Source organism: Oreochromis niloticus, linkage group LG16 (assembly GCF_001858045.2).
Source record: "Oreochromis niloticus isolate F11D_XX linkage group LG16, O_niloticus_UMD_NMBU, whole genome shotgun sequence".
Taxonomy (NCBI): Eukaryota; Metazoa; Chordata; class Actinopteri; order Cichliformes; family Cichlidae; genus Oreochromis; species Oreochromis niloticus.
The window spans coordinates 16,551,841-16,571,938 of NC_031987.2; the positions used below are offsets into that span (position 1 = coordinate 16,551,841).

At 40.7% G+C, this 20,098-nt stretch overlaps 1 protein-coding gene across 1 annotated transcript; it reads right to left on the minus strand.

Moving 5' to 3' along the window:
* Positions 1-8,416: 8,416 nt before the first annotated feature.
* sp3a (sp3a transcription factor) lies at positions 8,417-18,331 on the minus strand. The gene is made up of 6 exons (XM_003447375.5): positions 18,138-18,331; positions 17,669-17,766; positions 13,482-14,718; positions 11,811-11,997; positions 11,533-11,729; positions 8,417-10,572 (listed from the first exon to the last, which is right to left on the minus strand). Exons 1-6 carry the CDS (start codon positions 18,142-18,144, stop codon positions 10,283-10,285), a joined length of 2,016 nt encoding a protein of 671 aa, XP_003447423.1. The 5' UTR covers positions 18,145-18,331; the 3' UTR covers positions 8,417-10,282.
* Between the last annotated feature and the right edge of the window lie 1,767 nt (positions 18,332-20,098).

The window sequence follows — 20,098 nt, forward strand, 5'->3', positions numbered from 1 at the left end:
AGGGGAGGTATCATCACTCCCATTCTGGCGTGGGACTCGGCCGTATCAGATTCATCCCCATGCACATTGCCAGCAAACACTAAGCCCTTATCTCTCCACTGGGCCTCTCCGGAGAGTTTACAATTTCTCGCTTCGTTGGAGCCTGAGCTGAGCTTGTTACTGGCACAAAGGCTGAGAGGTGGCCTGGTTGAGAGCACAAAGCCGCCCCCACCTCTGGACAGACACATTTCCCTCAGATAACGGACGACTTGTTGGACAGCGGCACTACACTGTCCCTATACATTAGTATGACAGCCACACATCCTCCGCACACGGGGACTCACAACAAAGTTAAAGTTAAATAAATAACTAAATAAATGTCACTGAAAGCTCCTTATTAATGAGACGTGTCAGAGGTGGTAGAGGGACATGAACTCAGCAGATGTGGTCTCGGTCCCAGGGAGACACTTTACCTTCCCGCCATGGGCGCTATTCTCTGAGGGCATGAGCATCACAGACAACGTCCCATTTGCTACTCCGCTGATTACATTAGGTCCCGAGGGGATTGTTGAGCAGAACACAGGCTTGAAATTTAGGGCAAATGTGCCTTTTAACCACATCAAAATCCATGTTCAGTCATTTTTAGGCAAATGAATCTATTTCAACTCTTCTGGGTAACATCCATAAACATTTTCAGTCCTTTTCCAACCCTTTAAAACCACATGCACTGCTATAAATGTCAAAAGATTTCTTTTTGGAAAAAAAAACCCCAAACAAAAACAAGGTAATGATATCCTGGGTCGATCCTTTTGACAGTTTAAATACTGCACCAATTAATACAAAGTTGCCAAAAATAAACTAAACAAGAAACAACTGTGATGTCGTAAAGAAAATTTGCTCAGCGAAAGAAATTTAAAGAAGAAAAACATATTAACTTGTGAGAAAAAAAACTTTACAGTAGAACACAAAACCAAAACACATGAAAATAAATAAATAAGTGCTGTTTTCTTGAAATATGTCATCTCTCTTTGAGAACAAGCCTCAGTGACACATGAAAAAAAAGGGAGAAATGGTAAATTATTCGTGTGTAACTAAACCAGAAAATATTGCCATCGTCTGAGCATAAAAGTACACTCCAGTTTGCAGCTGATTAATAACCTGGAGATTCAAAAGACAAAAAATATTCCGCACATAATCAGCCTCCTCGCGACTGCCGATGAGGTAACCCAAATCTCCTCTTACTGATGACACCTCAAGTTCAAATGTTGATACTGTAATTTCACCATTTTTGTTTACAGATACTGATTACGCTGTTACATAAAAACAGAAAAGCCCCGAAGTCGAGCGACAGTAAATGGAAGTGTTTACCCTCAACGGGATGCACAGAGACCCTCGAATCCAGTGTGGGTTATAAGACAAAGCTAAATGTGTCGATAAGGCTCTGTGTAGCGCATTGCTAAATAAAGAACTGCATGTGGCCTTGCTTCACAGCTGAAGGGACGATGACAGCAGAAAAACTGCAAGTTATTTCACTGTATTCTGCAACAGAAGAAAGTGCCAACACGGTTTCAGTAGATTTTACGTTGACAAGTAATATTGGATTGCTGCTTGTCTTACAGTAGGTCTCCCAGTCATGGCAATTTCAGCAGACATGTTGCTGAGACAGCTCCGGCATTGTTTTCTGGGACACAGTGAAATTCTATTTTCAGTTTTACTTGGTGCAGTAATTATCTGCATTGTTGATGAGAATAAAGAAAATAAAGTGCATGAATATGTGCCGGTCAATTGGATTCTGTCAGTTCAAGCAGAATTGGGTACACAAGCGAGCAGCTTGCCAGCTTGTAATAACGATGGTGTTTGCGTGGAACAATTTCCCCTCTAAAACAGCTCATCAACAGCAGAGAGAGTCTGTCACCCAGGGTACGGAGTGACAAGTCTTCTGCATCTCCGTCTGTTATTAACATGTCTCTTACGACAAGCTCAATTATCTGACACTGCCCGCAATTTCCATTCCTTTTTCTGGCACAATGTAAAGTTCCTCTCCTTCATTTTCGAAGCTGGTCGTTTTGGATCCGGCAAATACTGATATAAGACATGTGTGGGAGGAGGAAGTGAAAACCGAGAGAAAAACATCTGCAAGTCAGAGCAAAGTTGCTGCAGGCTTTGAGGCCTTGATAATTTCGGATATTTGTCATTCAAAAAATGCGAAATATTTTTAATACGGTAAAGTGACTGGCTAGTTTCTATATAATAGTGACTTTTACATCTTTTCATGTCTTCTTACATCTTAGTTAACTGCCCAGAGAGCAGAAACAAAACCTTTTATAAAGTACAAACTACCGACTGAATTTATTTAACAAAGCCAGACAGTGTAAATTTAATGGATACGTTGAAATCATGAATTTAGACGTGACTCTTTCAGTATTGCTTTGTTTTTAGACTTTAATGATGTGTGTTCTTGTTTTCAGCATTTATGTGTTAAAGACCTGTGGACCACCATGTATGGGATTCCTGAAAATTCACCTTCAGGGTGTCAAAATACTGAATGTTGCAAGATGCAGCGCAAGGAGTGAAAGGATATATCTGAAAAGACAGGAAACTGAGTTCACGGTACATACAATATTATGTTACATTATCTTTTTATGGCGATTACAGCATGAATACCAAAATAACTATGTAATGGCACTCAACAGTCATAAACTGTAAAACCTATATTCTGGACTTTCCCGTGATAGTTTTAACAGTAAGAAGCTGCTGTTGTGGATTAGAGTGGTGACACTGTAAAATTATAGCTTAATGCTGTCAAATGTAGCCGTCAGTACCTTACTGTAATTTATCAGACACATTTCTGAAAACAACCTGTGTGAGAGAATTCTCCAAATATTTAAACAGTAAATGAATATTGCTGTTTTTATCTCAAAAGCTTTGTGAAATCGGGGGAACCTACTAAATCTTTTCAAAAGTCCTCAGAAGAAGAAAAAAGAAAGAAAGAAAATGAAAACTTAAACATCTGCAATTCAGATGGAGAGAACTACCTGCTGATTAATATCACGATACAGGATGGAAAACACCTCTGCAGTCACTAAGTAGACCCGCCGTGAGATCAGTTTTCGACAAACCTGCGAGGAAAGACTTGCGTCTCTGCAGTTGTTTGTTCTGTCCACATTAGTCTTAATGTAACTACTGTTAAAGCACGAAGAAGTTGTCATAATTGTTGATTAGTCCCGATTTCAGACGGCGTTGTAATCAGTAAGCTGTACGTGCGTGATGTCTGTGACCTCCACAGTTTTGATTCCTCCTCTGTCTGTAGTGTAGCTACATATTTAAATGCAGAACAATTTCAAAAGGATTGCACTAATGAAAAATACAAATTAAGTTAAAGGTGCTTTCTAACAGCAAGTCTTGATTAAGTAACTAATGCAGGAGCTTGTTCCGTTTCTGATTCACTTTAATGAACCATTCAAACAGCTTTTTTCTCGGAACTGCCTAATGATTATTTTCAGACTGTACAATCTCGCAATCACTTTGAATAACCCAACTAAAATAGAGGATGAATGCCATTCAAATGACTAACCTCATATTCTTCATATTTTGACACAGAGAGAATATGGGCAGACGTCTTTCACAACCTTTTTTTCCTTAAGATTTTTCCCTTTTGGAAAGCGTCTTCTTCAATCGAAAAAGTTCAAGTCAGATCATAGCTTGTAACTGGGGCCTGTTCTGGAAATGTTATGTTTTAGTGCGGACCCCAAAACGGCTGCCAGAGGTTACCGTACTGCTTCGAAACTAAAAGCTAGACTACCGCTCTTCCACTCGTATACGGGGGGAAGCGTGTAAAAAAAAAAAAGTGAAAATGTTCCACCAAAGTGAAATATCGCTGTAAGTGGGAGTGTCTGGGTTGCTGCGGGGGAACGTTAGAGGAAGTGGTAATGATGACAGCTCTAACTCAGTGCAGGTGCAGTAAAGCATGGCAGGTTGGTCAATTGCCCAGAACCCATTACTTCTCCCTGGAGACCAACCTTGTAATGTGCTAGGTACCTTCTGTAAAGGATTGACCTATTGTCAACAGAGAAATCTCTCAGGTTTTACATAAAGACACAAGAGTACCCCGCAAGGTTATTCAGGCAGGTTATGAGTGTATTACGTGTGCGAGCGCGCTGTTTGCAAACATTACATATTATGCAAGAAAATACCCCGAAATAATGGTTTGCTTCATCATTAGACCAGTTAAATGCCTTCTTTGTACAGAGAACAATAGAGCACTAAAAGCTACCGACAGCATGTTCTCTCTTTGTTGCTGGAAAGGTTTAATATTGGCCTGTTGAGCTCTAGGAGACACTTTGCATGTTGCCAGTGAATGTAACATTCATATTGCTCCGCTGTCTCGCTGTGAGTGCCTTTACAGGAGCTCTAAACATTTGTGACTGCGCTGGAGATGGGAATAGGATGACCTTGGGTGTCAGATACATCTCTGTTCCTGTGTCATCTTCAGACAGCCACTGTTTGACCACTATCTACTAGATGCATTCTATCCGACACTTGTAACAATAGTGTAAATGGGACGAAAATTGAGCTCACCTTAAAGGCGGACTTCAGTCCTCTTGAAGGCTGAAAGCCCTGGATGAGCCCAGTGCCCAGTGGCAGCTCAGAGTCCTTGTTTTGCTCCCTGAGACGTGTGTAATCAGAGAGAAAGTCCAGCACAGATTACAGTCTTCAATCAGTCAGTGAGGAAAATGATATGTACATCATTGTCTCTGCCGCACATCCCAGGCACTGTCAGCCTGCATGCATATTACCTGTGTCAAAGCTGCCAGGGACATGACGAGAGAAACTGAGAGCCATCACAGAGCCGCCACTCAGGGGGGGTGTCTGGTCTCTGAGCGCAGCAGCCAGATTCAGTCTCCATGGGGACTCTGCTCTGACCTCTGGGATGTTGTTGACACCATTTAATGTACATTTTCAGATACAAAACGTCTCCTTTCATGTCGGAAATTGTTTTCAATGGTCCGGAGGCCAGCTCTTGTCACAGAAAGAAAATACTCAGCGCACACTTGCAGTGTTTCTTTATCTTTCTTTTTTTTCCTCCCCTCGACTCGGGAAAGTTGAAGCTGTTTGACCTTGAGGTTCACAATAAAGAGAGTTATTTCATACAGAGTGAAAACTATATGACTGCTGTGAGGAAAGGCTAAAAATTATCCCTGCTAATCTTCTCATAGATCTCTAACGTTATCTTATGCAATTGTCTCCACACTAAAAACAGACTCATACTGTGTATGAGTACAAAGAATGGCATAATGTGGGAAATTTCAAATGGAGGTCTTGCATTGTTGTTGATTCAATTTTCTCAGCTGGATTTGCAAAAAAACCCACCCAAAAACATACATTGAATAAATGTGAAACTGCGGGAGAGCAAAATTTCACAATAAAGATAGCAAAGACAGATCCGATCTGAACTCCACCCTCATGAAACAGAACATACCCAGACCATAATTTTCCCGAGACAAGAGTGTTAAATTTGTCGCTGTGAAGGGCACCTCTGCATAGAAGGATGATGGAAGACGATTTGCAGCCACACGCACACACCTTACTCCTCTACCTGGTGTACATCTATAATGTTATCATCAATAATGGCCAAAGAACACACGCACACGCACGCAAACAAAATCAAATCCACAAGCATGCAACTACTAGTCTTGGCCACCAGGTTTACATAATAGCCCCCCTGTCCCACACCAGGTATCTGTTCACCTTGACAAGTCCAGACCTTAAAGCAATGTCAACACAAGCACTTTCTAGCTCGGCGATTCTGTTTGTCTCTTCTGGTCCTGCTGGGGCTCCGGAGGGAGGTCACCAAATAGTCTCTGAAGTAAAAAAAAAAAGGCACTGACCTTCTGCTAAATTGGCCACATTCAGAAGACAGCGAATATCAGGTTATTGAGTTGATCCATGCTGTGTTTCCTTGCCTGGGGAAAATGATCTGCGCTATTGTCTGCCTTCTGCAGTTGATCAAGGGCAAGAATGTGTCAGGAATGTTGAAACGGGAGGCACTTAAAAAAAAACATACTTTCAAATGTCCTCCTAATGGTTAAAGAGAAAAACAACATAAGTACCCCGCTGTAAACAAAATATTAAGCAGCATGGTAAGTGCTTTTCACTTATGAAGAGGCTTGCAGTTCATATCTAAGCAAAAATTAAATAAAGGCTTTATGCTTTAAATTCTGTGAAATGTTTTGAGCGGGGGGGAAAAAAAGGACACATTGTAAATGAATGCAGCTGCAGAACCCCAACAATTCATTGCACTGTACTTTCAAGTTGTTGATTCCTTGAGAAAGGCAAATAATAGTCATTTTGCAAAATTGCAGGCCTATCCTTCAACAACTGGGGAAAACAGTTAAAATTGGGCACGGATAGGGAAGAAGCAGCCCTCTCACTGAAGTATTTCGTATATTTGGGACAGCATAATGAAATAAGTCATTTCTGCCAACAGTTCACATTACCTCCCAATGGTTAAGAACCATAATCCCAATATCATTTTGAATTCTATCACACATACAGTTGGAAATGTTATTGCATGATTACAGTGTTCCTTTCCCTCTGCACAGTTATTGTATTTATGCATTTTGCACATGAATTGGAAGAGAAGTTGAGCACCATGTACAATTACACCGCTATTCAAAAACAGAGTTAGAAGAACCAAATCTATTTGGTACAATGGAGGCATACAAGCAACTTGTAGTGCGAGCGCTGCTTGAAATGATACCTGTCTATCACAAAAACACAACACAGAAGTCATATGATGGAAAACTCTTTGCTTCTGCTCTCCAAAGCAGGACACAGGTTGAATTCTGATTCGTTGTTGTTCTGCGAAAATGTGCTCCACGTAGTCTTCAAACGGCATCAGTTACAATTTGCAACTAAGTGCGTGCTGCGAAGACATCACCTGATCAAATCTAAGCCTTGCATGTAGCTGAGCCTCTTTTCTTTTCTTTTCTTTTAATGTAAGATGTATCTCAAAATTCATTAACTGGACTGCCGAAAGCTCTTGTCGTTATTATATACTGCGGGGTGATGTTGACATAAGCGTCTCAGAACACAAAAAGAGGAGCTTGAACAAAGTTCGTCTCAAATCTAGGTGGCTAGTTGAAAAGTGAGTGTGGATAGTGTCACGCTCAGCAGCCACCCGATCTCTCTTTCCTCCCTTTAACCTGCCGAGCTGCCACGGAGGATCGCCCACTGATGGCACCTTTTATCTGCCACGGCCAGAAGAACCGCGGCTCTTCCTGTTACGAGGCAGTGGCACTTTGTCAAGCGAGACAAAGTTATCCTGGGGTCTGATACTGGTCTAGGAGTATGATTTGCATCATAAAAGCTTAAAGCAGATGACACAAACCTAGTGGTAAGCAATATTAGGCTGCACAGACCTAAAAAAAACCTAAAAGAAAATACCTTAAAGCACCTGAATTTTTCTCAAATCTGCAACAATTCACAACTGGAAAAACCACGATTCTCCGCGCTGATCGTCCCTGAGGTCTGTGCATCACAGATTTCATTCCTGCAGGGGAGCAAAGATTATTACAATATTCAGATTACCGAGCAGGGGAAATTAATTGGACTAATTAACATACAAGTAAATGATGATACCGTTAACACATTTCATTAACTCAAACTGTCATTCTATGTTCCTGGTGCACTTGGTATTGCATTACAATGAATTGGATTCATTAAATTATGCAAATGAAAGGAATGACAAAATGAACGAGTCCTTTTGAACATTATGGACCACATTTTCAAACTCAAATTGACTAAGAGTCAAAAAGCATGTGCTTTCCACTCAGATTTACCAGATAAAGCTTTTCATAGACTACCACTTTAATTATGTTCACAGGCACTAAAACCAGGTAGGCTATAATACGTAACCAACTCCCTGATTCTGCAGACTTGAGTCTAATGTTATAGAAAAAATAGAAACACTACCTAATTAGCAAAATGTCCTATTTAGTGGACGAGTTAAAGATAGTGATGCAGCATGTGTCAGATCCGAGGTTAATCAAAATATTAATAAATTAGCGTCAGGAAATGGCATGCACATTTTGAAGTCGGAGGCAGAGCAGCTGTTACATCTCGTTCCTCTCTGCAGGGTTTGTTCAAAGTCACGAGACAGCAGTTCGCTCTCCAGCAGCAGAATATGTTCCTGACATTTCTGTGTGACATTAACTTGCGGTTAATTGTGGGGTCTGCACTTCTCATTGGCCTCGGTGACTTCTGTCTTCATCTTAGCTGCAGCTACACGGGGAAGGTCAAGGGGTCAAACGTACCTCCCGTCCTCATCCCTTGGCTGTAGTGACATCTACTGGACTACTAACCCACAGTGTGCGCTTTGCAAAGAGCTGATGCGTCTTTGGGAAAAAGAAAGAAAAGAAAAAAAATCAAACTGGTCTCACGTTTAGTCGTTTTAGTATGAAATATCAAACTGCCCTCAGACAGCAGACATGGTACAACCAAGATACATTAAAAAAAAATGAAGAAATCAAAAAATAAAGAGCATTCAAGTATAACAGAAACATTTATATTGATGCTATATTGACATATTTATACAGAAGACTGGAGTGAGGATAAACCTTCAGTGTTTAGCACAGAATATGAAGATTCTTCTTCATGCGTTTCTTGCTATTTGTCTCAGATGGCATTTTAATATCTCTTGAAGAGGAACAAGTGGCCATGGGAGTAAAACTGATCACATTATATATTTTTCATTGTCTCAAAATAGGGGAAAAAAAACTAAGGAATAAATATGCCACAAGTAAATTTACTGTTCAGTGTGTATGTGTATTCAATTTAATAGTTAAGCAGTTTGGAAGGTGGCAGTAGAAGAAAGAAATAAGAGACATAAATGGATAACCCACTACAGGGGAATGTAACATGCAGATAAAGAAATACAACACGAGAAGAAAAAAAAAAAGCAATGCACATTTACTGACAGTGGGTATAACAGACAGTTTGCTGGGAAACATACAAAACATTTTTATACAAAATCTGAACAAGATTAAAGTGTTGAGAGCAGTGACGTTTAAAAGAGTACCACTTTTTAGCAATACAGACATTTTTCAAGTGCGCGATAGGACCGACAGAGCCAGATCCTGGTGAAAACTTCTTCCTAACATGAACAGGTGGGTCCTATTTAAAAGAAAAATTATAATATAAAGGACAGCTGACATGATAAGATCAAATGAGCATAGGTAACATGATGACAGCTTCATTCGCCTCAGCTTTTCCATCCATCAAAAAAAACAAATTTTCCCACAACATCCCGCTATGGTCCGAGAAGCTACAGGGGTAATTTAGCTTTACTTACATCACACAGTCACGAGTCACCCTGAGTTTGGTTTTCAATTTGGCAATTACCTCCAGAAAAATGGCTTTTTTTCTTAATATTACAACATATTTTCATTTGGAAATCCTCCAAAAAGGATTTTTTTTTCTTTTTTTTACAAAAACCCCCCAAAACACATGAATTACATATAATGGAGCCATTTGAAATGTTCTAAACCTTCAATGCCGCAAACGCGTCGTTTATGTAAAGCCCGATATAAATGGCTCTTCAGTCAAAATATTTCATATGCAAATAATGTGTATCATATTAACAGTAAATGTTTAAGAGGAATTAAAATACAAAAAAATTGATTGTTTTTCCATTTCCACCTGCAAAATGTAGTAGGCTTGAGCAAACTCATTAAAAAGGGAGGAAGGAGGGCTTTGCAAGCAGACTGCAAGGAAACAAGAATGCATAATAATAACAATAATAATTAAAAAAAATTAAAATTTGCATGGGCATAAACAATAGCTTTGTTTCAGCTGGATAAAATTAGCTCTGCTGTGAGATTTAGTCTTTGCACATAGGAATGGGGGGGGGGGTGTCTTGGCTATTATGAAGGACATCATCAAAATACACCATCAACAAAAGGCGAGGAGAAAAAAACTGCTCAACTTACCAATTGTTTTCATGAAAATCACATTATTAACAAATAAGTAAATTTAAAAGAAAGTGGAATCCTACATTTTTCAACTACACAGTTTTGTACAAAATAAGGCATTTCCTTGTGTGTTTACTGCAATGTCTTTTTCCACCTTTGCTTGTTTTCTCTCAGTATGCACTGAGGATGGACACGGACTGACTATTTCTGTGTTAAAATATATATATTTATATATTTATAATTTTAGTTTTTTCCTTCAAAACTTGAATAAAAATGCAGGTAGGAGTATACAGTATGAGGGAGGTCGCAGAAGTTCATAAGCGGAGTGTAAATCACTCCATGACTTCGCTGGCCGCTACTGTGGTGACGAGCTGGAGTGGGATCTCTGCGTTGGCTAGGATGTCCTGGGCGTTGCTGGAGCCCTGCTGGATGTTGGTGAGGATGAGGGTGGCGCCTGCCGTGGTGATGATACTGTCTGAGGACCCTGCGGATTCCATCGAGGCCACCACGGCGCTGCCAGAGTTCACGCCTTTTTTGTTCTGATGAGTTTTAATGTGCTTCGCCAGGTGGTCGCTCCGCATGAAGCGCTTGGAACATTCTGGGCAGACAAACTTCTTCTCTCCTGCCAGAGAGAGAGAGAGAGAGAGAGAGAGAGAGAGAGAGAGAGAGAGAGAGAGGAAACACAGTTTCAAAGATAGTTTGATGCTGAATACATTTGGAGAGGGTTAAGCATGTCGTCTATCACCAGATCACAAGAAGTTAAAAAAAAAGTGGCAAGCAAAGTTCAAATTGATTGATCCATGAATAGATGGAACACACAAAAATAACAAAAGGCAGAACTGCCAGCGACATGCACATTCTTAATAGTTTTATTGTGTGCTGTTACTGAACGCTGTATGACCTGGGTCCAATGTTTAATCTGAATTAGTTTCCTAAAGCCAGTCTGTCACTGACAGAAATGACAAATTGATGCTATACAGCTGATTACAATTATTACCAATTAGAAGCCTACAATCATCGAACATCCTCTTGAAAAGTTAACTGTGAATGCTAACTGTTCATATCCTGCAGCTGACAGCGTAATAAAAGGCTACTTTAGCCCGTCTTGTCAGAGGCCTCGCTCTGCCAGCGATATGCAAAGATAAGAGTATGACCAAGTGGTGATATCACTATCAAAGGTCTGTCCTGCCATTAACGTTGTGGCAGTGGATTTATCTGGAATTCTCATACATACACTCATACTTCCTGCATTTCATGAATCATGACTAAAAATAAAAACAATAAACATTCAGCTCACTACTGTTGTGAAGTTTCACTAACAGATCCTTCAAATTCGACTGCAGGACAAATTGTTTAAAGCACATTTTAAGATTAAAAATTCCCTCCAAGCCTGTGAATCTAGCTATGTGTATTTTTCTCACAATGGTCTTCAATCCTAACCTGACATTTTAAATCCAGAGGGGGACAAACGCTGTTATTTCTTAGGTGACTCACGCTTTGCAGGGCACAAATTAACACATTTTACTGATTTTATGGATGTTTTCCTGATGTGCAAACATCGAGGGAGCAAAAAAAAGGGCACCTGTGTGTGTTCTCCTGTGCCTCTGCAGCTCATCGCTGCGTGTGAACCTCTTCCCACAGAACATCCAGCTGCAAACAAAAGGTCGCTCCCCTGAATGCCAGCGCAGGTGTGCTCGCAGGTGCGATGTCTTTCCGTATACTTTCCCACAGCCCGCGATGTGGCAGATGTGCTGCTTCTTCTTCCCCATGCTAGATCCTCTGCGAAACACAGGCACTGACATTAAAGATACTGATATATAGATGGGAGAAACAAACGAAACAAAGGTCAAGATTGCTCACCTGCCACCCGACTCTCTGCAATTAGGGCAGGTACATGCCACTCTGCGCAGCCTCTTGCCCTCTTGGCCAAGCTGATCCTCCTCATCCACCAGTCTGACTCGGAGGTGGGACAGATCGCTCGTGTTCAGGGTAGAATCAGTGCTAAGCTGCCATTCTCCAGAGTCTGGCTCTTCCTTGATCTGAATATCTAAAAATTAATATTAACAGTCTTCAGTTATAACTGGCCAAAAAGCCTGAACAGTGAGAGCTGCTTTGTAACTGTGTGTGATTGACAGCAAGGCAGCAGACTTAATGTATCAGTGAGAATTCTGATGACTAATTAAGCGTACCCTGTGGACTTTTTGGCCCACATGAGTGACAGAAAATGGGTGGATGGACTTTGCTACAATCAGAAATTTCATCACAATGTTATGACAGCAATAATTACATATAAAGTTGAAACACAAAGACGTTTTGAGGACGTAAACAATGAGTGTTGATGAGACTAAGCAGACTACGTTCGGTGGCCACTTTATTAGGTACACCTGTTTAACTGCTCCTTAATGGAAACACATGGGTGCAAATCAGTGCATTTAGGCATGCAGACCACCTTGTATTAAAAGTTCAGGCTGCCGGTGGTGGTGTAATGGTGTGGGCCATATTTTCTTGGCACACTTTGGGCCACGTAGTACCAACTGAGGATTGTTTAAACGACACACCCTACAGGAGGATTGTTGCTGACTGTGTCCAGGATAATTTGCTAATCTCAAACCGGTTTCTTGAACATGACAATGAGCTCTTGGTACTCAAATGTCCTACACAAATCACCAGATCTCAGCCCAATACAGCACCTCTGGGACTGGAAAATTCACATTATGATGTGAAATCCGCTAAAACTGTGGGATGCTATCATGTCAATATGGACCATAGCGGTCACTGGAGGAAAAGCACTGGTGTAATTGTTTAACGTTTTTCCTGTGTCCCCATAAACACAACGTTTCACGTGCACAACTTTACGATCTTGAAACAAAAGCATCTAAATGGAATTCAGCCATTACCAACGTTGATATTTCCTTGTGTGCTTTTAAGCAACAATGCATAATGGAAAAGTTACATGGATTATTATATAAATATATTATGAATAAATAAGTAAAACAAATACAAAGATGTCACTGGATTGTCTACTTCGAGCACCAAGAACAAATTCCATTGACCTTCATTGCATTAGTATAATTAGTAATTGAATACATTATAGCAATTTACAAGTAATTTGCTCATGGAAGACCTTTCTGGAAGCCGCTAAACTGGCTAGATTTAAAAGTAAATATGCAAGAAACTTAAAGAGAATTAGAATATAATTATGGGATGTAAAATAATGAAAGACCATTTTGACTTTAAAACCTTTAAAAAGTGCCCCGGACAGTCTAACATGTGTTTTAAGTTCCATTGCTGATTAGACCTTTACTCGTAGGTGGGTTCGGCTACATTAAAAATTGTCAGAGAGCAAAAAAGTTCACGCACTAATAACAACAGCAAAGGTCTAATTTGTCCCACTCTGAAAAGATGCATCTAAGCTAACATAAAAAGGAGATAAATGCCAATAAGGTACACGTACAGATGCCACAAAAGGACAAATTGGTCAAAATTTTTCTTCTCCCGAGTGTATTGTGACAATATGAAGAGCTACTATACCTGCAGGGGGATCGGTGTCTCCTTCCTGCTGGGCCACTGAGTTGACTGTGACTGTCTGCAGGTTGGGGATCTGTCCTGTGCTGATGTTACCCAAGGACAGGGTCTGGACTGGAGCAAGAGTAATCTGCTGGGGAGGTGTGGTGGGCAGCTGGAGATTCTGGAGGTTCTGCACTCCTTGCACTTGAAAGGTCTGCCACTGTATCTGACCTGATGGCGTAACTGTCTGAGCTTGGATGATGAAGGTTCCCGGGTTGATCAGTTGCACATTTTGCAGACTCTGCCCACCTGCCGCCACTGACTGCACCACTTGTCCGTTGGTGGTCTGAACAGGAACCTGCTGCAGCTGGATGATCGGCTGAGCTGAAGACGCGTGGACATTTAGCTCCTGATTTTGCTGGGCGAAGCCTTCCTGGAGACCAGAACTTGAGTTGGCTTGCCCCGTAGCCACCGATGGTAATGAAGTATTCTGGGTTAGCAGACCTGCTTCACTTGCTGTAACATGTAGAGAGGAAGACGTTGGCACAAATATCTCAGGATTTGCATTTGAGTCATTTACTGGTAGTGTCTGTGAGAGATGGTCATCTGTCTTAGCCAGACTCTCAGAGCCATCCACAGGCTGACTTGCCATAATTAGCTGGCCATCAGCAGTGACCCCTGTTGCTATAGTTTGAGCACCAGACAAGCCAAGGGAGTCCAAGTCTACGCTGTTAACAGGAACAAAGGTAATGTTCCCGGGCAAACCCACAGGCACATTAGTAACAACCTGGCCCTGGTTGTTGAAGGTGGAGCTGCCAATAGAAACCCCCTGGATCTGCTGGATGTTAGCAGTCTGTGAAATGAGGTTCTGGTTGTTGTTAAGGATGCTTGCAGTTGATGTCACACTGAGACTCTGGCTACCATCAGGCAAGATCTGAATCTGTCCCGTAGCATCCTGAGTCAGGGTTGGTCCTTCCACACTGGCCGTGGAGAAGCTCAGCTGTCCATCTGCTGTCTGAATCTGAGGAATTACTTGGTACTGAATGTTAGGCACTGAATTGGCAGAGGAGTCGTCTGTTCCTGACGTCACAAAGATTGGCTGACCCTGTAAGTTCTGGATAGGAAGAACATACTGCCCATTTGACGTTAATATCCCTTGACTTTGGATCTGTACTATTCCAGACTCATCTTTTGCTGCTGTTGTGGGGGTTAACACCTCCCATTTCTCTGTCCCAGTAAGCTGCGTAGATGGATCTGAGGTCTGAGAAAGAAAACAAATGACATAAAATAAAATAAATTTAAAAAACAGATTCAGAACTCTAGTTATATTCATCTTTTAAGGTACAGAGACGATTATATGAAAATAAAAACCTGCATTTGCTAAATGACCAAAATTCTTTTGTTTGGCTGAAATTTAGAGGTCTGTCTGCCTGACTCCAATAACAGATGATATACTGGCATTTAACTAATGCTTTTCTAGTCTTACTGATCACTCAAAGCTCTTTACATTCATACAACATTTCAAGCGCTTTATTTCCCTCACATGCACCGCCAATTTAGAATCACCGATTACCTAACAAGACTGAAGCCGACACATGTGGAGGAAACACACACAGGCTCAGGGAGAACACGCGAACTCCACAGCTGACTAGGAGAGACGAACCACAAACCTTCAAGATGCAAGCGCTAGTCAGTCTATCCAATGTTATCAGCGTCCTACATCAATGCTATATGGACAACACACCTAATTGTACTTGATTGTCTTAATTCGTTTTTTGATCCACACCAGGTTTTTCCACTACAGTTCAATTGAGCGAATGGGCATGTCGCTGTTTGTGTTGACTGTATCAAACAGCTCTTACATGAAGTTTTCTCACTCTACTGTGCCTAGCTACCCGAGCTGTAATGAGCTGAGTTTGTATTTATAATAAATTATCTCTGCTGGATTTGTTTTTAAAGTGAACACCTGGAATTGGTGCACGCCTTGCTTCAAGCAGACATGGCTGATTCTCAGCAGTGTTTTGGTCACATTTGTTTTCAATAAAAGAAATATTGAGCAATACTATGCATAATACATCAATAACCTTGGACCAGCTAGAAACAGAAACCGAACATAGCGAAACAACTTTCTCTTATGAAAGTATGAAAACCAAAAACTGCAGACTTACTTCACAGACACACCTTGTTTCCTAAACACTTTAACTTGACCTCGGGCTGTGAAGGTGAATTTGTAATGACTTACGAAAAGACAACCATCATGCTAAATGTGATCCAACTACCCTTACATTAGGCTACTGTAACAGGAGAGCTATTAAAATGGCCCATTAGATAATCTGCCCACTCGGTTGGTTGTCATATTGACAACCACTGCTCGAGCTCATTTATGAATTAAAAATACTATCTAGCTAAATATGTCTCATGTCCCTTTTTTTCTTATTTGTCATGTTGATCAATTGCTTTAATAAATGTGCAGATGTTGCCAGTGTATCTTATGTTTAAAATGATCAAGCAGATAATTATTTTGCAATTTAATACACCAAACCAATATCTTCTTCCCCAGTACCAGTTCTTATATCAAAACTCAGGAATCCTGAAATTTATTTTTCAGCTTGGGAAATAACAAAAGGCATGGATTGAAATAAAAACTGAGTTAGCGTTACTATAACTGATGGCTTACATGAAGCTAGAATACTTGAAGGCAAAAGAGATTGACTCTGTTCATCAAGGAAATGATAAGTAAAATCCTGATGTTGAATTCTCCCATGATGAATATGGGAATAAGATGTTTTTGTATCATTACCTTTGCGAATAAAAGACATTTGACACAGAATTGGTATCAGATTCCTCTGTCTGACTGTGTACATTGCAACATTATACTACATACCATGAACCTGCAATAATATATCTGTGAGCCATGGGTAAAATGGGTACAAATCCTTTTCAGGAATCAGGAAGGGCATAGGCCTAAACCAAACCAAAACAAATCCCTGTCAAATAATACGTGTGGCGTGACTCATTGTGAATTAGGGAGCAACAAAAAGTAGTTCTGTTGGCTGTTGTTTAGTTTACTTAATTCAGTTTATAACTACAAATACGTCAAACAAATGTCTGTTTATTGATTCAAAGCTGAACTTTGAAGCAAATGGTGGAGCTGTTTGTAAAAAAGGGCACCAGAGCCTGTCATGTTTGAGATGGCTTGCTCATTTCCACAACGATAAAACCATAATTTTATTGTGATTTCATTGGCTCTGTTTTAGCCTCTACCTTGATGCCATGGTTTGGCTATTGAGTTGTAAAGAACTCAGTCAAATTGTTAAATGGTCTAACAGCCTGATTGGTGAGCCACAGCTGAACCCAACATCCCAGTACACACGACGGTTACGCTGGTTGGTTGGTTCAGTTTTACTCAACAACTTGCACCCTTTGCATATCGAGTTTCAGTTTCTTCCTTCTAGACTAAGGTTTCGGGCCTAAAGAGCAGCTTTGTTCCAGCAGCTATTAGTCACATAAACAAATCATTGCTTTGATACAAAATGCTTTTTCCCCCCTAATCTTTTGTACGATTATCTGTTGTCTGTATTGAAAATATGGGATGGGTAACTGACTACTACAGACCAAATCTACCTAAGAGGACAAATGAAGTAACCTGAACCTGCTTATTTACTGTCCAACCAACAGTTTTTCTCAGGTGTGACTGAAACCTTTCCTTCTGCTAAAATAGAATCAGATATAGCAGAGGTGCTGGCCCACTACATCAGACAGTACCTCTGTCCACCTCTGAATATAGTGACCCAACCTCAGTGCAGGTCATTGCTAGCAGGTCGAGGGGTGATGACCGAGTCTCCGGCTCAAAAGGGGCAGGTTTAAAAGGAATAAAGTGTGTGGACATTAGTCTGGACCGCACAGAAAATGTGACTGATGCTAAGAAGTGAATGTACAGGTTAAATGGCTGTCTTGTTCAGTGCCCCTCAGACAAAACCGTGGATATCACCTAAAAATAAGGCTTGGGTCTGAATGGAGTCTGTCCCATCAAATCTAGCAAAGGAGGCGGGATTTGTAAGCAGCCTGGGAGGAAGTGTTGCCTGAGAAGTTCAAATCAGGGTACAATAATAACCCCCACCAAGTTTCAAATATGTAATGCAAGCTCTCTTGTTACTAAAACCGCAGCCACGACCTATGACGAAAACCACGATACAGTAGAAAAATCTTACCTGATTGCCCCTGCCTTCCTCCTGCTGCATAAAGTCGCTCTTACTGCTGTCCACGTCTAAGGCAGCCATATCATCCGCTTTCATTGGCTGTTCTGGGGCTGTGAAGTGAAAAACATTTAGTGTGGGAACAGCCGAAGCTAACGTTAGCTAAACAAACCTGTGACTCACACCCACGCTAAAGTACAGTTAGCCAATAAACCGTCAACTACATCCGCTGTTACTAATATCACAAACCTCCATTAAACGGGGCTGTAGCACTGATTAGTTAAATGAAGGCTAAACAGTGATGTGTCCTACACAAGCTAAGCTATCGAGCCCTGCGTTAGCCGCTGCTGCTAACTTAGCCGGCGATGATTAGCACTATCACCATCGAGAATCCCCGCTAGCCTGCTAGCGAGCTAATTTAGCCAGAGGATGCCCGAGATAGCTCGTTAGCATACGTGGGTGAAAAATAATGGATATTACGTACCAGTCATTGCGTGACTTGTCCTAAAACGGAGAGTCCTGATAGTCACAAGCCACCGGACATGATCAACAGATTACACTGATTGTATACGCGTGGAAATTAGTGATAAGTGTCTGATTTTTTTCTATTTTGATTGACGGGCGGTAGGTAACACAAAGGGTGGGGCCTCCGCTGTTGACTGGAAGCATTTGCGTCACACACAGGAAATCCCGCCGTTCCACATAAAATGATTGGCTGCTGGTTTGTTTTACCTTGTTATTATTTGTCAGCCGACACGTCAGTCATCCTTTGTTGGCTTCTTTTCCTGTTTGGTATGCATTTTCAGCTGGACTGTGTTGGTGGCACTGAGGGTTGTATTTACATTGTTGTTAACAGTGAAAGAACCCTGTTTTAGTCCAAAGCATGGCAGTCACCCTCTCTGTTTGATCCTAACTATAGTTCAAGAGCTCTGTCTGCCACCTACAGCTGTTCTCCACCAGATCACCTGTTCATCAGTGGTCAATAGTGAGTATTCATATCCTTTACTTTAAGTACTTTGAGTAATAGGCAAAAAGATCTCAAAAAAAGCAACACATCATGCCGCAATCTAAAGAAAAAGCTGAGAAACAAAGTAATTGACATCTATGCGAAGCCTAAGACTTTGCAACTCTAGAGAACCACGGTTACAACCACTATCCACAAACTCAGAAACCTTGGAACAGTGGTGAACCTTTCCAGGAAATTACTCTAAAATCGCATTGGTGACTCATACAGGAGGTCACAAAAGAATCTAGAACAACATCTGAAGGACAGCAAACCTGACTTGCCTGAGTCAGGTCAACTTCAGTGTTCAACAATAAGAGGGAGACTGGGCAAAAATGGTATTTATCTGAAAGTTTCAAGGAGAAAACCACGAAGACTTGTTTCACATTTGCCAACAAACATCTTGATGCTCCTCAAGGCAATTTTGGGAACATATTCTAAGGACTGACGTTACAAAAGTTGAAATTTTTGGAAGGTTTGTGTCCTGTTACACATGGTGTAAATCTAACATAGCATTTCATAAAAAGCTACGGAAGTGTAGAGCTGCCACCCAGGCAAAAGAAAAATAGAGCTATATCACGTTATAACGTGAAAAGTTTATTGTTCTAACCATATACTTTTCATGTTTGAACAACATAAAATCATGTTATTACAATTTACATAATTATCACATTCATACAATATAATATTTATATTGTAAGAACGTGAAAGGTTTTTTTGTTATAACGTGATAATTATGTGTATTGTAATACGTGATATTATGTTGTTCAAATGTGAAAAGTATATTGTACTAACATGAAAAGTATATTGTTAGAACAATAAAGTTTTCAAGTTATAATGTGATATAGCTGTATTTTTCTTTTGCCTGGGTGGCAGCTCTAGTCTTCCGTAAAAAGCAGTCACACATGGTGGTGGTAATACGATGGTCTGGGGCTGCTTTGCGGTTTCAGGACCTGGAACACTTGTCGTAATTGATGGAACCATGAATTTTGCTCTCTACCAGAAAATCCTGAAGGAGAATATCCGACCATCAGTTTGTGCCATGAAGTACAATACACTTGGGTTATGCAACAGGACAATGACCTGAAACACACCAGGAAGTTCACCTCTTATCAAAAAGAAATGGGACACAGATAAAATATTACAAACTGTAATCTGAAAAGTAACTACAACTTTTTGACAAATGTAGTGAAGTGAAACTTGCAATATTCTTCTCCCTGTTAAAGAAGGAAGATTTTGTAAAGTTGCTTAAAAAGGGTGTACTAAAACCATGTATATGTACAGTACCTTGAATTTGCACTTTATTTCAGCACTTTGTTACGTCCCAGTGTGGCTAATGTTCTATCATTTGTCACAGATCATGAGACCACAGGTCCTGCAGATCAGCCTACCATTTTGCAAGAAAACATTAGAGATGGCTGCTGTGAAGTCACATATTTAGA

What these genes read in the sequence shown, in the direction of transcription:
- sp3a (XM_003447375.5), bottom strand. An exon ending in AGGAAGGCAGGGGCAATCAG is followed by an intron (nt 14,719 to 17,668) that starts GTAAGATTTTTC and finishes TTTCTTTCTCAG; the next exon opens with ACCTCAGATCCATCTACGCA. An exon ending in AGACACCGATCCCCCTGCAG is followed by an intron (nt 11,998 to 13,481) that starts GTATAGTAGCTC and finishes ATTAATTTTTAG; the next exon opens with ATATTCAGATCAAGGAAGAG.